Source organism: Aspergillus novofumigatus, assembly GCF_002847465.1.
Source record: "Aspergillus novofumigatus IBT 16806 chromosome Unknown P174scaffold_2, whole genome shotgun sequence".
In the NCBI taxonomy this organism is placed as follows: domain Eukaryota; kingdom Fungi; phylum Ascomycota; class Eurotiomycetes; order Eurotiales; family Aspergillaceae; genus Aspergillus; species Aspergillus novofumigatus.
In genome coordinates this window covers 2313614-2332312 of record NW_020194275.1, presented here as the reverse complement: position 1 = coordinate 2332312, position 18699 = coordinate 2313614, and the positions used below count along the sequence as shown (strand labels likewise).

At 48.0% G+C, this 18699-nt stretch overlaps 6 protein-coding genes and 2 non-coding genes across 8 annotated transcripts; 5 read left to right on the top strand and 3 right to left on the bottom strand.

The window, feature by feature from the left end:
- Positions 1-1525: 1525 nt before the first annotated feature.
- Positions 1526-2612, top strand: P174DRAFT_384790 (aldo/keto reductase family protein). Its single transcript, XM_024823226.1, has 2 exons — positions 1526-2142; positions 2203-2612. The coding sequence occupies exons 1-2, from the start codon at positions 1627-1629 to the stop codon at positions 2536-2538; spliced, it is 852 nt and encodes a 283-aa protein (XP_024685686.1). The 5' UTR covers positions 1526-1626; the 3' UTR covers positions 2539-2612.
- On the bottom strand, positions 2608-5123 carry P174DRAFT_457794 (initiator tRNA phosphoribosyl transferase family protein; the record flags this gene model as incomplete). Its single annotated transcript, XM_024829585.1, has 6 exons — positions 2608-2762; positions 2862-3528; positions 3598-3770; positions 3828-3862; positions 3947-4314; positions 5097-5123. 6 exons carry the CDS (start codon positions 5121-5123, stop codon positions 2608-2610), a joined length of 1425 nt encoding a protein of 474 aa, XP_024685685.1.
- Positions 5124-5746: 623 nt separating this feature from the next.
- P174DRAFT_438875 (HAD family hydrolase) lies at positions 5747-7385 on the top strand. The gene is made up of 2 exons (XM_024826653.1): positions 5747-6082; positions 6160-7385. Exons 1-2 carry the CDS (start codon positions 6074-6076, stop codon positions 6883-6885), a joined length of 735 nt encoding a protein of 244 aa, XP_024685684.1. The 5' UTR covers positions 5747-6073; the 3' UTR covers positions 6886-7385.
- Positions 7386-9365: 1980 nt separating this feature from the next.
- Positions 9366-9490, top strand: P174DRAFT_t57. The gene has a single exon. It is a non-coding gene; the product is annotated as a tRNA-Asn (tRNA).
- An 82-nt stretch (positions 9491-9572) lies between these two features.
- On the top strand, positions 9573-9697 carry P174DRAFT_t58. The gene has a single exon. It is a non-coding gene; the product is annotated as a tRNA-Asn (tRNA).
- Positions 9698-12125: 2428 nt separating this feature from the next.
- On the bottom strand, positions 12126-14358 carry P174DRAFT_98894 (uncharacterized protein). Its single transcript, XM_024832510.1, has 3 exons — positions 14335-14358; positions 14188-14283; positions 12126-14138 (listed from the first exon to the last, which is right to left on the bottom strand). Exon 3 carries the CDS (start codon positions 14064-14066, stop codon positions 12420-12422), a length of 1647 nt encoding a protein of 548 aa, XP_024685683.1. The 5' UTR covers positions 14067-14138; positions 14188-14283; positions 14335-14358; the 3' UTR covers positions 12126-12419.
- Positions 14359-14941: 583 nt separating this feature from the next.
- Positions 14942-16173, top strand: P174DRAFT_510181 (MutT/nudix family protein; the record flags this gene model as incomplete). Its single annotated transcript, XM_024831646.1, has 4 exons — positions 14942-15192; positions 15317-15409; positions 15596-15836; positions 15926-16173. Exons 1-4 carry the CDS (start codon positions 15136-15138, stop codon positions 16171-16173), a joined length of 639 nt encoding a protein of 212 aa, XP_024685682.1. The 5' UTR covers positions 14942-15135.
- Positions 16174-16333: 160 nt separating this feature from the next.
- P174DRAFT_510180 (putative NUDIX family hydrolase) lies at positions 16334-17623 on the bottom strand (the record flags this gene model as incomplete). The annotated part of the gene is made up of 3 exons (XM_024831645.1): positions 16918-17623; positions 16573-16845; positions 16334-16543 (listed from the first exon to the last, which is right to left on the bottom strand). Exons 1-3 carry the CDS (start codon positions 17341-17343, stop codon positions 16334-16336), a joined length of 909 nt encoding a protein of 302 aa, XP_024685681.1. The 5' UTR covers positions 17344-17623.
- Between the last annotated feature and the right edge of the window lie 1076 nt (positions 17624-18699).

Genomic DNA, 18699 nt, shown 5'->3' with positions numbered 1-18699 from the left:
GCCCCACAGCAACCACCATGGTTGAAAGATTTCCAAGGTTCCTTACTGTTATGGGTTCTGTCAACACAAAGCAGTTATTTCATGAATAGGTAATGTGTAGGGGTCTGAACTACTAAACCGCGCATCCAAGCTACTCAAATATCTTAATCTGAGCATTCTGGAGCGCTTAATTAATAAAGAATATCCTTATATAGTAGGAAAATATTTTGATGACGGCTAAATATTTAATATGAATTTTTAGGCGGTTAATATGGTTGACAGGCTCTTTAGGCCAGGTCAGTTACCTCTCAGATCCCTGTTTGTTACCTCCTATTAATGATTAGCATATGTAGAGATTTAACTAGGTGCTATGGTGAACGGTATTTAATATTAAACTGTCAATAATATTTTATATCAAGTAGTATAGTGATTCATTCTATATACATTGTGATAGACCAGATAATATAGTATTATTCTGGAGGTAGTCTTCAAGCAAGATAGTCTCATTCAAATCTTCTATTTTAGATCATCATATTACCCTGTTGTTCATACAGTGTTTCCTGTGAATATACTATGACTCTTCACACAGACTGTGCTGATAGAAGAGAGTATTGAATATCAATATTCAGGAACTGTGAATTAACTAGTCGACAAGGCATATGGTGTCTTTGTGTCCTTCCCTACTTCCTTTCCGTCTTGTTCTCCTTCTCACTCACCCATTGCTATCTCCCTCCTCTAGTATCATCTCCTGAATCTCCCTATAGTATCTTGAGGCTCCCTAATTTGTTCTCTCGTTACCTCATCAATTTGCACCGGTTTCATCTCTTTCATAGGTGAGCTATCTGATATATAGAAAACTCTGACAATGTTTGCTTACATGTTGCGAAGCTCAGAAGGTGTGCTCTGGAGACACTGATTACCTATCATCCTCGATCCCAGCCAACAGGACCCAGGATATGGCGGCAATGCTGTTTTTCACATATCCACTCGGTCCTAATCGGCCCTAACGAGAGCTCATCTAAGTACTATCTAGACAGAATGGAGACAGAACATCTGGAGCCTTGCAGTGTGAGCTTGCTCTTTACAGGGAATGACCCCAAACGTTAATGCCACATTCCTCCACCATGTGTCGTCTTGACTGACGCGGTTACAACGGTTCGCATAGATCCAAGGACACGACAACTAGGGCGGAGTCAGGACAGCCGATCTACATTCTCGAGTACCTCTCGAGCCCAAGGGGTATCAGGGGATTCAGTGCTTAGGATACCTTCTGGAGGACCAAGTTTCATATCTCGAGGCGAAGTGTACCTTAGACGGGAGAAGACAAGGATACAGTCACGCTAGGGAGAAATAATACATATCTGCAAGCAAAAGTGCTTAGTTCAATCGGCAATAATAACTAATAAACAATAGTTAATCACCTGAGAAGCCTAGGGAATGATATCATTTGCACCAAGACCGACGGCGGGGCAAGTTGGAGCGGCTGGACACCAACCAGAAGCGCCTACCAAATCTTCCTCTCCCCGCTCCATATCCATGTCATCGAGTCACTCTTCTGGCCAACTTATAAGCTTCAGAAACTGAATATATTCGAGCGCAGTTCCTCGGTCACCATCATCAATTGACTCCCGCCGAGTCACAAACACAATGTCTTCGAAACTTGCCATCACGGACTTACTGCCTCGCCCCAATTCCGACATCAAGATCCCCCGCCTTGGGTTCGGTGTCTACCGCTCTCCCACCGGCCAATGTGTCCAGTCATCACTGAAGGCCCTTGAAGCGGGATACCGACACATTGATACTGCCCAGTTTTACGGCAACGAGAAGGAGGTCGGGGAAGCTCTCCGCAAGTGCGGCATCCCTCGTAGCGAGATCTTCGTTACTACGAAAATTCTGAGCCCAGCCGGGTCCCCCGAAGCTACGTACCAGAAGCTACTAGAAAGCGTCGAGAAGATTGGCGGTCAGGATGGATACGTGGATTTGTTCCTCATTCATAGCTCAAGCTCTGGTTCAACCGGCCGGAAAGAGCTCTGGCAGGCCTTGGAGAGGCTTCTGGAGGAAGGCAAAACGAAGAGCATCGGTGTGAGCAACTTTGGGGTGAAGCACATCGAGGAGATGAAGGCATACGCCAAGGTCTGGCCGCCGCACGTAAACCAGATTGAGGTAAGCTCTATGGCGTTTATGGCCAGCACCTGAGGTATACTGACCTTATGCGCTCTTTAGCTTCATCCCTGGTGCCAACAGCGAGTCATTGATGCATATTGCAAGAGGAACGGCATCGTCGTGGAAGCATATTCCCCGCTCGTGCGAAACTATAAATCCAATGACCCAACGCTAGTCGACGTGGCCAAGAAGTACGAAAGGACGACGGCACAGATTTTGATACGCTACGCGCTGCAGAAAGGATGGGTTCCGTTGCCCAAGAGTGACACCCCCGAGCGGATTGTGGCTAATGCCAACGTATTTGATTTTGAGATTGGTGAGGAGGATATGGCGGTATTGAATGCCCTCGATCAAGGAAGCGCTGGAGCTATCGTGGAGGCCGTCGAAAATGAGTAGATAGAATGATCCTGTTTGATATGTAGCGTTCCACGCCCGGCTTTAATGATAAGATGCAATCTGTTGGTCTTAATAATCCGGTCGTTCCATCAGAAATGCATTGACCGATTGAAGTGTAGGGCGCGACGGGTTCACATCATGTTTTGATGACACGATCCAGGCAAGACGTTGTCGTATGAATTGCTTGTCTATTGATCGCCTCGCTGGGGATGTTGTGAAAGACCCTAAGAACTGTCAGAAAAAAAAAAAAAAGGAAAGGACGAGAAAACGAGGTGGTGAACGAAGATAGGAAAGGCAAGTGGGTGTACGGAAAAATGGCATACCATCATCATTGTAGAATAGACATATGATAGCAAGCAGGGCACCAGCGGAGAGATCTTTACCAGTTTCACAGGTAACTAGTAGTGATCGTGAAGGATCGGTGGCGAGCTGGGAACTGACAAAAGCTCGAACCTTTTCGAGCTCTTGTCTCAAGTCGCGGCTTCCCAGTTTTGACGACCTACATCCAAGGTAGAGCCGCTTTGGGTCTCCTTCTGAGGCCGCGGGTCTGGCATTGCAATCAATTACGAGATCATAGAGACCACTGTCGTTGATACTGGCGTTCGTTTGACTGATGTAAAGATTCCGAGTAGGCGCAACCAATGTGGCTTGTTCAGCAGTATCCTGACCTCGATGCTCTTTCACCAGTTCTTCGACCAGTTCGGGCAAATCCTCCTCGGGCGTCTTCAGGAGAGTCGCTTTGTGGGCCCAGAAGACTGGCGGAGTCAACCCCTGGGCCCAGCCCTCACTGTCATCCCCTGCGCCTTGAATGTAGCCGCCCTCCGAAATTTCTGCGCCGTGAACTCGTTTGGACGCAGAGCAGAGAACGAAAAGGTTGTAGTCGGGTCCTTTGTGCAGATCGGTAGGATAAAAATAAGACCGATTGGCCCATGCCACCCGAATAGGCTTTCCAAGTTGCTGCCTGAGATCATCCAGATCAAGTTTGAGATCCTGGACCTTCAGTCAGTCTAAAGCTGCTGGGCTTAAAAGAGTATAGTGATGGTAGACAGAAAAGAATACCTTGAGTGATTTCACGAAACCATCAATCCGGAGTTCAATCTGCGATTCCTCCGAGGCGCCTAGATAATTCGGCGGAAGCTGTACTGCATGATATGCAGCATCGGATGGGAAAAGTGCTCGATTCATGACAGCGCACCATATTGGAACCGTCTTAGACAAGGCATCGGGCATCACTGCGCCTCGTAAGACCAGGCTGCGGACTGAACAAAAAATTCAAAAAGCAAACTTACATTTACCCCGACGCGTGGAATCGACAATAATACATCTGCAGTGATCATTGGCAAGTTTAGTTAACACTAGCCCAAGCTTCAGCGGGAGGCGATAACAGTGATAGTCAATGCTCACTCACCCTCCATGTTGCCGAGCAAGTGGTAATATTTGTAGATTCAGTCTACGAAAACTAAAATCCCACTGGCCGGTATGGCCGTCCGTGCTCTTGAAATAGGCACTACCAGCTTTGATATCCGGCGAAATGTACCAACTCCCGCATCTTTCGTTGGCGACTAGAGGCAAGCCGTAGTGTTCGGCAACCTCTGCAACGAAGGCAGCATCGGACTCAATTGAACGAAGGCGGTTGGAAATAGACAGCGCTGATCGTCGCAGCGACGACAAAGTTCGAGAAATGGATTGCGCTGCGGAGGGGAAATGAAGGGATGAGACGGACACAGGAAATTGGTCGGAATGACCCCCGTGTTTTCTGGCATTGCCTCTTTTCCTCTGAAACGAAATGCAGACTGAAACCAAAAGGCGCGTAGTTTAGTTAATGACAATAAGCACCAATAATGAGGTTCCCAGGATAATACTTCAGAATAATAATATATGAACAAGAAAAAGTAAGATACATACCGCATACACGTTATCCCACATCAAAGTGTGGGTTAGCAGAGGACGGGCCTAACGGCCGAACCTGATTGATTGGATGGTTAAGTTCACTGTGCAAGCATGAGCCAATTAGCACCCAAGGAATTTTTGCTGGGTCAAGAGGCTAATTCTTTTTACCCAACTGCTTGAGTGGCTTGTTCTTCTATATAAACCTACGCCAGAACAATACCTTAATACCTGGGTAGGTATTGATATATCTTGGGTACATTCGGCTTACCTACAGTTGTGTAGCTAAGGGGCCCAAGTACCTATGTGTTGAACAAGACCGTGTGCTATCCGCCCAACCTGTTGAATGATCAAATCGGAGGAGACTGTGGGGCATGCAAGTTACAATCACAGGCATGGGAAGGCCCAAGTTATTTCAACATGGCCAGACCAAACGCAGTAGAGCGCAACAGGAGGCCAACATATTCAGCTTATTCGTGGATGAGCTTTCCATGAGTGTGACAACCGGCCATACTCTTGTCTCCTCTCCTAGTGCCAGTGTTTGGGTCTTTGATCCTGGGATATCTTGACCGATTTGAGCCCTTCGCATGAATCATATATATTGTGTTGGGGCACCCCAGTCATGCGTCTGCAGATAGAAGCACCCTTAAGACGTATAATAAATCACAAACTTTGTCTTCCCCATCCCTCTTCCCCATTGTTCATATGCTATAGATGAATATTTTTGCTTGTATGGAGTGGAACAATCTTGAAAATCAGATTCCAAGATTCGGAGAACTACAAGAAAGCCATCGAAAAGGACATAAGAAAAAGACAGGGAAACAATGGGTTGGGAAGACCCAGTGGTAAGCCTGGTAAGCCACGAAAGTCTGAATAGCCTCAGGCGATACTCCACTATATCTGAGGCAGCCCAGACTCGATCTATTCGATTTGGCTCTGTGGCTTTCTGTCTTCCATCCAGAGAAACCACTAGATTAGATCAAGTAGAGCGGAACGAGGAAACTGAGCGTTACTGAAACGAGAATGGCAGCGGGTGCTTGTTGTCATAGGCCTAGCAGACCGCCTCTAGCGTCTGACCCAGTGAGCAAAGCCCACGATGGCCCCGTCCCCCTCCGCGCGACCAAGGCTGGCCTCCGTACTATTATTCAACACATTCAGTCGCAGCAGCCGAAGTAACGTCATGGTATGACCTCAGGTATCAGGAACCCCACCAGTCCCGCTCCTGCCCGGATAGTATCATAGTCGGAATTCGAGCTCTGATAGGTGAATACTTTGAAAACAGACATGTATTTCTGTTGATTTCGTCCCTTTTGGAATCACCGGTGGATTGAACGGGGGTCATTGCATTCCCAGCTTAGTATTAAGTGTCCGTCGAAAGCTCTTTCCCAAACTACTTAAGGATTGTGGCCAGCCGTTGTTGTTTGCCACCTGCCTCCTACTTGATCCCGGTCCAATCCACTCCCACGATTCGTTCCCTTCCCACTTACCCAAACAACTTCCATTTGAGTTTCTTCGCGGCTACTTTACCCACTTCATCTCACTTCATCTCCCCTCAAGCAGACTTCGTGCAAAACCTCAGATCTCCATACATCTTCACACGATTCTATACAGCCCCTATAACACAGAATCTCTCAGCTGAACTGCCACCATGCCTAAGGTCGGTCATTCGTTGCTCTCTGCCTCACATGAAATCATGGATTCACAGACCTGCTGACCACACTACCATTGCTGCAGATCACGGGAATCTTCTTCGACTGCGACAACACTCTTGTCCTGTCGGAAGAGCTGGCCTTTGAAGCATGCGCGGATCTTGCTAATGAGATCCTTGAGAAGCGCAACATCCCTGATCGCTACACAGGCGGGCAGCTGATCCAGGACTTCGTCGGTCAGAACTTCCGGGGAATGATGATTTCTCTGCAAGCCAAATACAAGTTTGAGATGTCCAAGGAAGAACTCGAGGAGTACGTCATAAAGGAGGAGGACGAGGTCATCGGCAAGCTCAACGAAAAGGCACAGCCTTGCGTTGGGGCCAACGAGCAACTGGATAAGATCTTCAAGGCCAAGAAGTATGACCTTGCTGTCGTCTCCTCCTCCGCCCTGCGCCGTGTCAAAGCCTCCATCAAGAAGGTTGGACAGGACAAATACTTCGATGAAGACCTTATCTTCAGCGCTGCTAGCTCCCTCCCCAAGCCCACTTCCAAGCCTGATCCTGCTATCTACCTACATGCCCTTGAGGTGTGTAAGAAGAAGCCCGAAGAAGTGGTTGCCATCGAGGACAGCAAGTCTGGTGCTCTGAGTGCCATCCGTGCCGGTATCCCAGTCATTGGTTACGTCGGCAGCTACCCTGGTGATGACAAAAGGATTGAGATGGCCCAGCGTCTCGAGGAACTCGGTGCTAAGGTGATCATGAAGGACTGGAGCGAGTTCGAACAGTGCCTTCAGCAGATCGAAAGCGCTTAAAACGACTTAGATGTTCTGCATTCAGCTCGATTTTTTTTCTCACACGATGTTATGACAGCAAACGCCCTGGTCATTAGGGAGCCACTGGAATGGATTCCTTTCGTCCGCCTTTTCAGTTTTATGAGAAGCTTTCTTGCTCAAAGCGGTGGTCGGGACCCCACTTGCAAGACTGCATCTTTCCTTTGAATGGGACCCGGGTGTATGAGCGTAGCTCTTCCGCTATGGGTCTGATCTTTCACACTTATTTCGAATACCCCAAATTTCTGGCTCGGCCGGGGCTCGTGCATCACTCGAATTTCAAGCATAGACGGGTTTTCATGGACACAAACAGATGCCTTTCGGTGTATGTAGTCTGTATTTGCACAATAGAGGCCTACTCTCGATTATCTGAGACTTTCAATCTCTTTGCTCCTTTAGAGTCGAATATGGGCTCTGCTGATGGCTCATGTAGTAGAACATAGTCCTACTGCACCGCCAAGCCCACGCCTTCGCTTCCGTCCAAGGGACAGACCCGCTGTAGATAGCATTGAGCAGCGAGAGCCCGCTGCTAATCATTTCACAGAGGAGTATTGTCGGCAAAAGACCCATTCGAGCGCAGGTTCTATGGCGCACCACATTCAGACGCCTTTATCTAGATACATGGTGGACTTTGAAAATTGAGATCGTATGCTAATGCAAGAAGACCCATATGTGGCCCAAGAAGATGCACATTCTGTGACCTATCCAGGAGTAGTCAGCTGAGCTTGCATACGTACCCACGCATGGAGCTCTTCTTCGATAGTTGGTAAAATACATGACTGTGGCCGTACGCCATTAGAGCAATCGCGAACAGCGCTAGCAGAGGTCTGCATAGACCTTGATTCCAACTGCGGGGGTCCCAACCGGTTTACATTGGAACGAAAGATCGGCAGAAGCAAACTCACGAAAAGAGCTTTGTTGTCTTGGTTAGAAGGACAACAAGTGCATACTACGCTGTAACTCCTGCAAGTTATGTCTACAGGATAGCATGGGTATATAATAGAGATTGATAAGTGCACTGTTACACTAGACAGTATCTACAGAATTCTCGTCTGGGTTGTCCCAGCTAATATGCATCTTCGACGCAAGGGGGATAGGTCTGGACAGATGCTGCTTGTATCAAGGTAAGATAGAGGGGTATTCATGTGTCAAAACATTGCCAATCATTATCTACTTACCCCGCATTGCATCGAATTTTGTAGCTGGGCCATGGCTCTGTTTGTCTAGGAAACTGCTCTCCCAAGCTTGTGCAGCTCTTTTTCCGATGGCAGTCAGTGGCTTCCATACTTGCCTCCATTGTTGCCCTTCCCAAAGGCAGTATTTACAAGTGGGCCATGAGAAATACAAATGACAGGAGGATAAATGAACTATGGAGATGCCGCGTTAGACAGTCATAATGCGTAAGACGAGATGCATATAATTTATTGCAGACCAAGTCTTAGCACATACAACCATAGGGCGTGGAAAACAGGGCTTCCCATTCGCTCAGCTGTACTTAAGCCACATATTGTGTATAGCCAATGCTTAAAGTGCCCTTGACACTCCTGTCTCTTTAGAACAGCAATGTAGACTGCCCTAGGGTGAGAGTGGGTGATATAGGTGAAAATTCCGAAGACAAGGGAAGGGGTAAGAAAGGTAAGAACGGAGTGAGAATTACTTTCTCTGGAACTGAGACTCCACCCCCAGGTAATATTAAGGTCTAAGTCTAAGTAAGCTACCCTTACATATCTCACTCTTTACCCTTAGGAATACCTTAGCCTTCTTGCCTATATGTTCATTGATTTGGATATATAAGTTCCCCCACCTGCTCCTTACCTCTGTTTCTTTGTGAGCATGGTTGGATGTCACCATGGTGACACACTGAAAAAGAACTGGTGTATGATGGCTGGTTATTAATCCGTCTCATGGCCCCAAGAGATGGCTCCCTATGTAGATCCTGATACACTGCGTAGCGCTTGTAGGCTAGTGCCTGCTTTGGTAATCACCTTCTGATGATGGCTCACGAAGGCGAGGCCTGGATCGAGCCAGAAGCCAAGGTATCTCTCCCATTCTGATCCCCCATAGGCTTGATGGTAATGTCCCCTGGGAGATGTAGTGCTGAGTACTGGAGAGATATTTGGTACTTCAACTGATGAAGTGAACTAATGTATATTTCTTGCGGTTGAAGACAGATGCTGAGATGCATGCTTTGTGGCCCGTTCAGTTGCTAAATGGCAGGCTTCTTATAATATGGGATCATGTCATCTTCTAAATCTCCGGAGGCTAGGAAATAGGTGTGATCCATCCATCTGTTTATTGTGCGGTTCGAGTTGCTACCGCGGGAGAAGAGTCTGTATACAGTTGGGAAGATTAGGACTTAGTCTTGATTTAGGAGTGATCGGCTCCTAAGATCCTTGACTCCTAGAGGTGTTCATAGCATATAGAATTTATACCTTCTGTGACACGTTAATGTCACGTTGACAGCCCGGATGGTCTAGTGGTATGTTCTCATATATTACGCCACTTTAATTTTCCCACTAACAGTTAAATCAGGTATGATTCTCGCTTTGGGTGCGAGAGGTCGCGCGTTCGACTCGCGCTTCGGGCCTTTCTTTTTTCCTTTTTTCCGCTTCCTTCCCATTTAATGGCTAGTTTCAATGGATAATGCTTGAACTTTTGCCACATTGACAGCCCGGATGGTCTAGTGGTATGTTCTCATATATTACGCCACTTTAATTTTCCCACTAACAATTTAACCAGGTATGATTCTCGCTTTGGGTGCGAGAGGTCGCGCGTTCGACTCGCGCTTCGGGCCTTCTTTTTTCTTTTCTTTTTTTTTGCTTCTGTCCCAATTCACGCTTAGTTGCAGCATGTAATGTACGTAGAGCTCTTTATATATTGGGTCAATTGCTTTCAACACAGATACATATTATAATGCAGATCGTAAGCTGTATCATAGATTTGGCGGGAAACACTTAAGAGACTGTTTTGGTAAAAGATCTCAGTCGTCGACTCTAATTTTGAGGTTGCATTTCGTCAACGCGGAACTAGTAGAGAATTGATTGACTTATATTCTGCCTGAAGAATGATTGGCCGTCGGATTCTGGGGATAGTGCCCCCAAATCGTCACTGATACAGTGGGGGTTCAAAAGTATTTGGACCCCCGTTTTGCCGCTAGAATCACCGCTTTCCAATTCTAACTATTCTGCCACCTCAATGCCTGCGTACGCGATTTGATTTTATTCCAACACACATCTAAATGGCTCGATCTAAGGAGCTTACACCTACTATTCGTGCTCGAATCTGTGAGCTGCATGATATTGGATGGGGATACAAGCGTATTCATACACGATATCCCCAGATACCTCTCTCTACCATCCAATATACCATTAAAAAAGAGAATCAACGCAATGATCAGCAATCCTTAGCCCGAAGTGGTCGTCCAAAAGTCTTAACCAGTGAGCAACAGAATTATCTACTTGATCTTGCAACTAAGGATCCTCATATTAAGATGCGTGAGCTGCAGATTGCAGTTGATACCTCCCCATCAAAGAGCACAGTTCGTCGACTATTCCGGAGTCTACATATGCGCAAATGGAAGCAACGAAATCGACCAGAAATCAAAGAAGAGAATGCTGTTAAGCGTTTACAATGGGCTCAGACTTACGCTCATTATACACCTGATGATTGGAGACGGGTGAAATGGACAGATGAATGCTCAGTTGAGCGTGGTAAAGGTGTTCAACCTGTATGGACATTTAATAGTCCATCTCAACAACTTATTGAGCATGATGTGCACGGTATTCGATGTGGAAAGGGTGTAAAGAAGATGTTTTGGGCTGGATTCGGATATAATATCCGCACAGGCCTTGTCCCTCTAGATGGCGACCCTGAATCTAGAAGGGGGGGGTAACCTCCTGGGTTATACATTCTGTATATGAAGCTTTTCTACCTGAATTGCTTCAGCCTGGTGATATCTTTATGCATGATGGTGCCTCAGTCCATACTGCGCGTATCATTAGGTCCCTACTTAATGATATGCAGATTCAGGTTATGGTCTGGCCACCATACTCCCCTGATCTGAATCCAATCGAGAATCTATGGGCTGTTATGAAAGTGATTATTTATGAGCGCTATCCAGAGCTTGAGCATGCTCCAGATACTGAGGATACTCTAAGGCATCTTATAGAGGCAGCAAAGGAGGCATGGCATGCAATTGATGAGAGGGTCCTAGAGCATCTATCTAATACTATGCCTCACCGTGTGCAGGCAATCCTTGATGCAGATGGATGGTATACGAAATACTAGTTTCTATAGGGGCAGAATAGATCAAAAATGGAAAGCGGTGATCTTTGCGGCATAAGGGGGTCCAAATACTTTTGAACCCCCACTGTAGCTGTTCTTCACGAACTGGCTTTCATCTTCGTTCTTTCCGGCCCGACTGATATTCCGACGGTTTTCTTCCTTTCCCTACTGTTATATGTGAGAGGAGATAGTCAGACGAGGACAATTCAAATGTGCTCATACTGCGTCGCTCTGGTTTAAGCAAGCTGGGTGGCTAGGTGTAGATGCCAAGACACTGACGGTTTCAGACAAATAAGGATCGTCGAATCAGTGTTTATCTTTATGCGAACTAAGAGGTCAATGTGGTGGTCGCGCGGATTAGAGTGATACTCACCCGAACCCCTCACCCTTTCTATATCGCACTCAGCGTCCTTACCCTAGGTTGCGCGACACTAAAAGCAGCGTTCACCTATTCCCTAGGGCTATATAAGTCTATCTGAATATGGTTCAGATACATACGACCATAGGGTGTGGAGAACAGGGCTTCCCGTCCGCTCAGCCGTACTTAAGCCACACGCCGGCCGGTTAGTAGTTGGGTGGGTGACCACCAGCGAATCCCGGCTGTTGTATGTTTTTGTTTTTTTGTATCTTTATTTGCTTCGTTGATATTTAGCTTTGTTGACTTTGATCCATGCTGTCCTGTGAAGCCTTCAAGATACCTCAAGCTCTCTATTATGCACCCGCCAAGCCTGCTATGCTGATGTGGCCTTTCTCAACCTATCTGCTCAGGATATATTGCTTCTAGTGTATGTTTACTCTATTTACATAGCCGTAAGATAGTACTGAGTTCTTTATATTTACTGTGTATGCATGTACATGTGTATCTATTCAGTACTTCCTTATGATGTACACTCCTTCTGTCCTCTCCAGGTTATAGCTACCTTAATTATAGTATCTTCCTCACTTCTTCTGACCTAAAGTTGCCGTGTTATTTCATTACTAGACTGACTGTCTTGTGTCTATCGCTGCTGCGACCCTAGCCTGTTGTGAGCCTTAGCAAGCAATGGTACGGCATAGCGAACTACAGCTTACGAATCGGCAACGTTACGTTGAGAATTCGAGGAACCTGACCTGTTGAATCGACACCGAAATGACCGCATCAGGTTAGTCACCGGCATATCTAGCAGTAGTACATATCGGGCCAAGCACCGTCTTATCCCAGCATGTTCCGGCGTGCCGCACCTGACCGGCCTCTAGTTCGGGAGTCTTATCCCCCACCACATCCGGCCACTCTGGTCCGTCTTCCAATCATCGACGAGATCTACAAGAGTCGGCAGATGTCCCAGCGCGGCAGGCTGACAGCTTGTTGGTCGCCTGAGAGCCAGGTATGTCGCGAAAGCGGCCACGAGGACGGCTAGTATGGCGTATATAATCAACCGCGAGTATACCATATCAAACTGGAATCCGCGTTTGAACGACAGGTCTTCGACATGAGCGGACAGGTCTTCGATAGGGATGGAGGCCAATGACTCGATGTCTTTGGCGATGTCTTTGGAGTCTTCCATGGTAACGGAAGGGATCAGGCTCTGACCAATTATCCAATGCAGCACCGCTTTGGCTATGAATAGAACGGCGTTCTCCCAACTCGAGACAGCTGCACGGAATGGATTTGTCGCCAACTGTGTCCCTGGGGCCTCTCTTGTTTCACTGTAAGCTTGTCGCCAAATGCCTTCATCTCTGGACAAGCTGACGAACAGCTCCAAATAGTGCAATGCGACGGTCTGACTAGCCTGGATAAGACAGACAAAGAGAACACAAAGTACAGCCTCGGCACCATACGAGAACGTTGCGGAGTTAGGATTGTGGTCATTCGCATATGGGGACATAGACAGCGTCACATAGTTGCGAGAGCACGCAAGAGCGTCTTTATTCCATTGAAATCCAACTGTCCAGCATAAAGGTTCAGAGGCCTGGCCAGCAGCACTGGCGTTGCCGATGGACTTGGAGACAGCGGCGATGGCGATAGGCCACGCGATGGCCAGAAGAGCGAGTGACCACAGTAAAGCGAGAATATATCGCACCGTGCCCTGTAATTGGAACATATTTCCTTGTCGATCCATAGGATATGTCTCTTGGCTTGACATTTGTCTCTGGTGAACTGATAGCATACATCGCCCGGAACGGTGAGCGAGGCCACCATTCTGCACCACGGCCGACGCGGTGTTGAGCGGGTTGGAGCTCCAGGTCGGTATCAACTTGTAGCTGGACACTAGGCACCATACGGCGATGACGGCCTGACCGGTGAGACCTAGACCCAAGGCTATTAGGGCTGTGCCGTTAATCAATAATGGAAATGGGTCTTCATTCTCAGACAGCCAAACAGCTTGGTCAGACAGCAGCAGAACAGATGAAGAGGCGTATGATAGTATCAGGCAAGCTAGGGCCACTAGGTTTATGTACCATTTGTTCGGGCCGAATCTTTTGGAGCTGGTGAAGAGACGGATATTGGTGTTGAACTCCAGGCGTCCCTCGCGATACAATGCCCAACGCAATGAGACAGAATGCACGAACATCATACCATCAGTGCAGAGTGCTAGTATGACGTTGATCGTTAGGGCCATGGCTTCTCTTCCAGAAGTAGAGATGGAGGCCGAAGCGCCGAGTGTTGCCTGGTTGGTTCTGAGGAGGTAAACACCGGATATCAAGCAAAGAAGTGAGAGAATCACGCCGGTCGATACGGCGACAATGCATCCAGATCTTGTAGCGCTCGCCGTGTCAAAATCTGGCCCATCTTCCTCATCCTGGTGTAGTGATTGCTCGACGAATGGCTGCTTTTGCTCTTCCGACAATTCCTCTTCCCTGATTCTGGAACGTGGTTTCGGTCGGTGCATGTCGAACATCGAATGGACCGCCTAATACGTTCGTGAGTTCGGCTGGGTAACTCATCCCCAGGAACAGCCCTATTAATAAGCCTGGAGGGGTTGTGAGCGCCTACATGCTAGCATCAGGGGCAGTGCACACTTGCTTGATATCCAGCCACAATGTGCTGCACTGTCAATGCACATTCCTGACATCCCCACCTTACGCGCTGATCCATAGCCTAAATTTGGGGCCAATCTGCCTACAGTCAGCCTTGCGATGTAAAATGGCACAAAACAGTGAACATACAAGATAAGATATTGAAAAAAATCTGCCTGCGGCATTTAGCCGTAAGAATACAGTAAGGATAAAGATGTGAGGTAAGAAAGAGGAGGAGTGCATGGATTATATTAACAGAGATATTCGAAGACTCCAACAGATCAATGGTATATAATGGTGGAACGCTATTAAGAGTGCTGGACGTCCGGGTACAGGGCTACTTCAGAATCCGGGAAGATGCCCCGCCTATCCCCTTAGCCAGCGTATTCTACGCTTCGTCACGTTTCGTTGTTTTCGCAGGTGTTCCTGGGGCCGGTTGCTGGTTTCTTGGAGCTGTCTAGCCCAGGTATAAGCCTGACCTTGTAAGAAGCAGTCAACACCACGCCGATAGCCAAATCCTAGTACGGCAGAAGTGGAATAGGTAATTCCAGGGAGCCGAAATGGATTCCAGGTCCTGATCAAAGATAGCAATTTGCGGTTGCCTGAAGCACAGTATTTGAGGCAGTTTGTCTTCATGCAATGAATGAGATAAGACCCCAGGGTTGGCCCTATCTCGATCTGAAAGTGGCTTAGCCCCGCCCCTCCTTTGTGGCCCAAGGCATACGCAGTAGCTTCTCCATACTCCATACTCCATACTCCATACTTCATACTTCATGCTTCATCAACATTGAACATAAAATAGCTCCAGCCATCAGTGGGAACCTGACCGCCCAAATCACTCGTTATACATCACACCTGAAGAGAAGAGGCAATTCCTCGTCTCTTCTATATTCCGGTATTCTGTAACTGCCTCAACTGGCGTTCCTACCTTACGTTCACCAAGACCAAAAGATGTCCGGATCCGATCCCAAGTACGCCAAGTCAAAGTTCTTATCACGAGCTCCATTGGTACGCAATTGATGTTCCTGGAGGGCCTCCAAGTCATGGCGCAATGTTCGCGCAGTCCCTCTTCTATTCTGCCGGAATTACCCCTTGGCGTAAAGAACGAAGTATGGACTGATCCGCATGACAGGAAAACAGTAATGCCAAATGGACTAGGTTGGTTCTGACTACATACACTGATCCAAATGGTGTGGAAAGGACTTGGGAGTCGGCAGAGAGACAGGTAAGTTTATTTCTTTACTTGCTCGGTGCAGCTCCTGTACATTCAGGGTGCTATGACGCTATCATGCCACTGCTAGTCTGCATTGCGACTCAGCTTCTGGCTTTCCTCTCCTTACTTCAGCAGCAAATCTTACTCCATGGCCGAGAAACCTTGCGTAATATTACGTAGCAGTACTGACTGGGATAGACTCGGCCACCGGGCTGCGAGGTCGATGGCGTGGGAATCGTGACCATCATTGACAAGCCAACCGGCCCTGAATTGCTGCTGCAAAAACAGTACAGGCCTCCTATCGACAAAGTGGTCATTGAAGTCCCAGCGGGTCTTATCGACGCCGGTGAGACCGTTGAGGAATGTGCGGTGCGCGAGCTCAGGGAAGAGACCGGCTATGTGGGAGTGGCAGAGCAGACAAGCACTCTCATGTTTAATGGTAAGTGATGCATTGATGACTACGCGCAAATTTCCGTGATCAAGCCCGGGTTCGACCCTCCGAGGCGTGGTGCAAGACACTGACTGAAGGTATCACAGATCCGGGGATGTGTAACACTAATCTGAATATGGTTCATGTGCGTGTGGATCTGTCACTTCCTGAAAATCAGGATCCGAAACCGCAACTCGAGGACAATGAGTTTATCGAGTGCTTCACATTGCCCTTGAGTACATTGTTCTCCGAGTTGAAGAGACTCGAAGCCGAGGGATATGCCATTGATGCCCGCGTGGGAACATTAGCAGAGGGCATCGAACTGGCGAAGAAGTTGAAGCTTTAATTGTGCGCTTCATTCACCGCTTTGGCGTATCTGGCTGCGTCCTGCATATAGACGAGATCGAGGATGCATTCGTGTCGATAGATACTTATCCATAATCTACGGAGTAGACACTGCAGGTGCCAATCTTGCTATCGGCTTTGGCGACAATGCTGAGCCATTCTTAAATCTTTCCATCCTGCTTCAGGCCGTTATATAGTGCCCATGCGGCAAGTGTCTTGCCGTCTCGCAATGCCTCTTTCCAAAGGTCTCTCAACGGCACAATCTTCAATGTGATCTTCTCTCCATGCTGGCGTAAACCCGTCAGCCGTCCCTGTAGACTCTCGATCTCTTTGCGCGGCATTCTCTTTTGGCACAAAAACAAGGGGATAAACTCATCGCTCCCCCCGGTGATGGATAGACTGCCCTTTGCAGAGACTCTCCGTCCTTTGGCTCCGCAATCGATTGCAGCGCCAGAGAGGTCATATCGACAAGTTCGCCTTGGGGTATTGTCAATCCTGTTTCCTCTTCTATCTCTTTTGCGGCTGCTCCGGCGAATGTTCCACTGTCATCAATCATACCGGCTGGGATCTCGGGGAAAGCTAGGGAGCCAGCTGGGATTCGGGGTTGAATGGTCAGAATCGCCCTCTTCTCTTCCTCGTTCGACGAAGGCACATCGTCGGGCTGGAGAATCATCTATCGCACACGTATCACGATGGTCAGTAATCTGATTCGCATCGTATAGATATGAGATGTTGTCATTCTTACCAACATTCCCACACTACCACCTCTCAGAAAGACCGTTCCCGGGAGAGTTTCCCCATTTCCATTGGACACTTCTGCTTTGAGCTTAACGAACCCCAATCTGCCGCCCTTGAAGTAATCAACAGATTGAACATTGATCTTCCGTAAAACATAGGGGTTGTGGTTGAACTCGTGGGACGGATTGTGTTGTCGCTGTAACGATCGCTGAAGGGTGGAAAGCCAGATCTGAAAGGCTGGAAAACGTTGGAGATCGTCCTTGCTCAAATCATTAAGAGAGTGGACAGGCACAGACCCTGATCCATTGCCCTCATGAAGAGGAATGGTGAAGCTCGACATTGACCTGATTGTGACTGATGGTGCGATGGGATTGGAGAAGCAGGTTGGATGCGGATGCAGATGCCGCACGGACAGCCACAGCCTGTTTCTCATGAATCGCGTGTGCTAATCAAGGACTCGTGAGAAGCAAGTCTGCTTACCACAAGATGAACAGCGTGATCCAAGGAATCTCAAACAGATAACAGACCATCACATGAACCGTCTCGCGCCAGGAAACGGTGGGAAAACATCCGAGCAAGATGATAGAGTTCAGTGGAGAATGAGAGACAGCGAGAAATGACGTCGACGGATTGCTGCGGGAATTACTCCCCGTGTTCGCTTCCTCTTGCTCCGTGGGATCTCCTTACAAGTTCTTTTTCCGTCCAGTCTTATCACCATCATTTCATTCTTCGATAATAATAATCAGTCCAAACCATTCCCCTTTAAGCGATTCTAACTACAGTAGTAGGTAGCACTAGGATCACGGACTACGCGGATGGGTCAACCAATCGATCATTACTCGTCTCTTCCTCGGCTGATAAAAATCTACCTTACCTACATACCTGATCCCGGATATCTAGTTTACGTGTCTACGGAGTGAGATCAGCCATAGAACTCTCTCTGATCAATCATCCTGCGGGGTCCGATAGATGGTGACACCCGCCAAAGGAGCTTCGTTTGCTCTACGGAGCTCCTCTCGCTTCCAATTCCCTGCCACCCGCCACAGTTGGCGGTTTTGATCATTGGACGGCTTTGGACATGTCCTTTTATGATTCTGTCCATTCCTTGCTTGCCTTCCCCTCATCATCCGTTATTAATACTAGAGGTTCTCTTTCCCTTCCCCCCCCTCCCAATCCATCTTTGGATGCGGCGCAGTGCAGACCCGTCCTTCGCGCATCTTCCCGACTTCGCTGGACGGTCGGTACGGTCTCGATCTCGTCAACGTTGCCCAGACGTCAGAGATCCCTTGTGTGTTACGGTCGTACTTTTGCTCCGTTTGGCTCCTGCCTGGCTACTATTACTATCAAGGATCCTGCTCAGGCAACATCCACGGGCCTGTGTCGAATAACTCCGGGAGACCCTGCTCTGCTGTTGCGTGTCATTCAGCCATTATTAGTTCTCACCGGGCTGGCTGCAGTATTAGGGCAAAACTGCTGTTGCCTCCTAGGACTCTTTGGCTCTCTTTTCACTCTTCCTTCTACCTCTCATCTCCATCCTCCTTATTGCTTTCTTCTTCGCCCCCTTCTGTAGGGCCTTGCCGGCCTTGAAGGGTCCTGATTCCGAGCTCCGCTTAAGACTAATCCACAAGATGATTTCCAGCCAATTGATATCGTTGGCTTAGGCGAATGATCGAATGCTTTTCACTTTATTTAAGAAGACACTGGGGACGTGTCCGCCGTCTGCATTGTGACTAATATTGACACTGTCACAGTAGTACGCCAGAATCTGGTTGGAATAAGGCTATCTGTC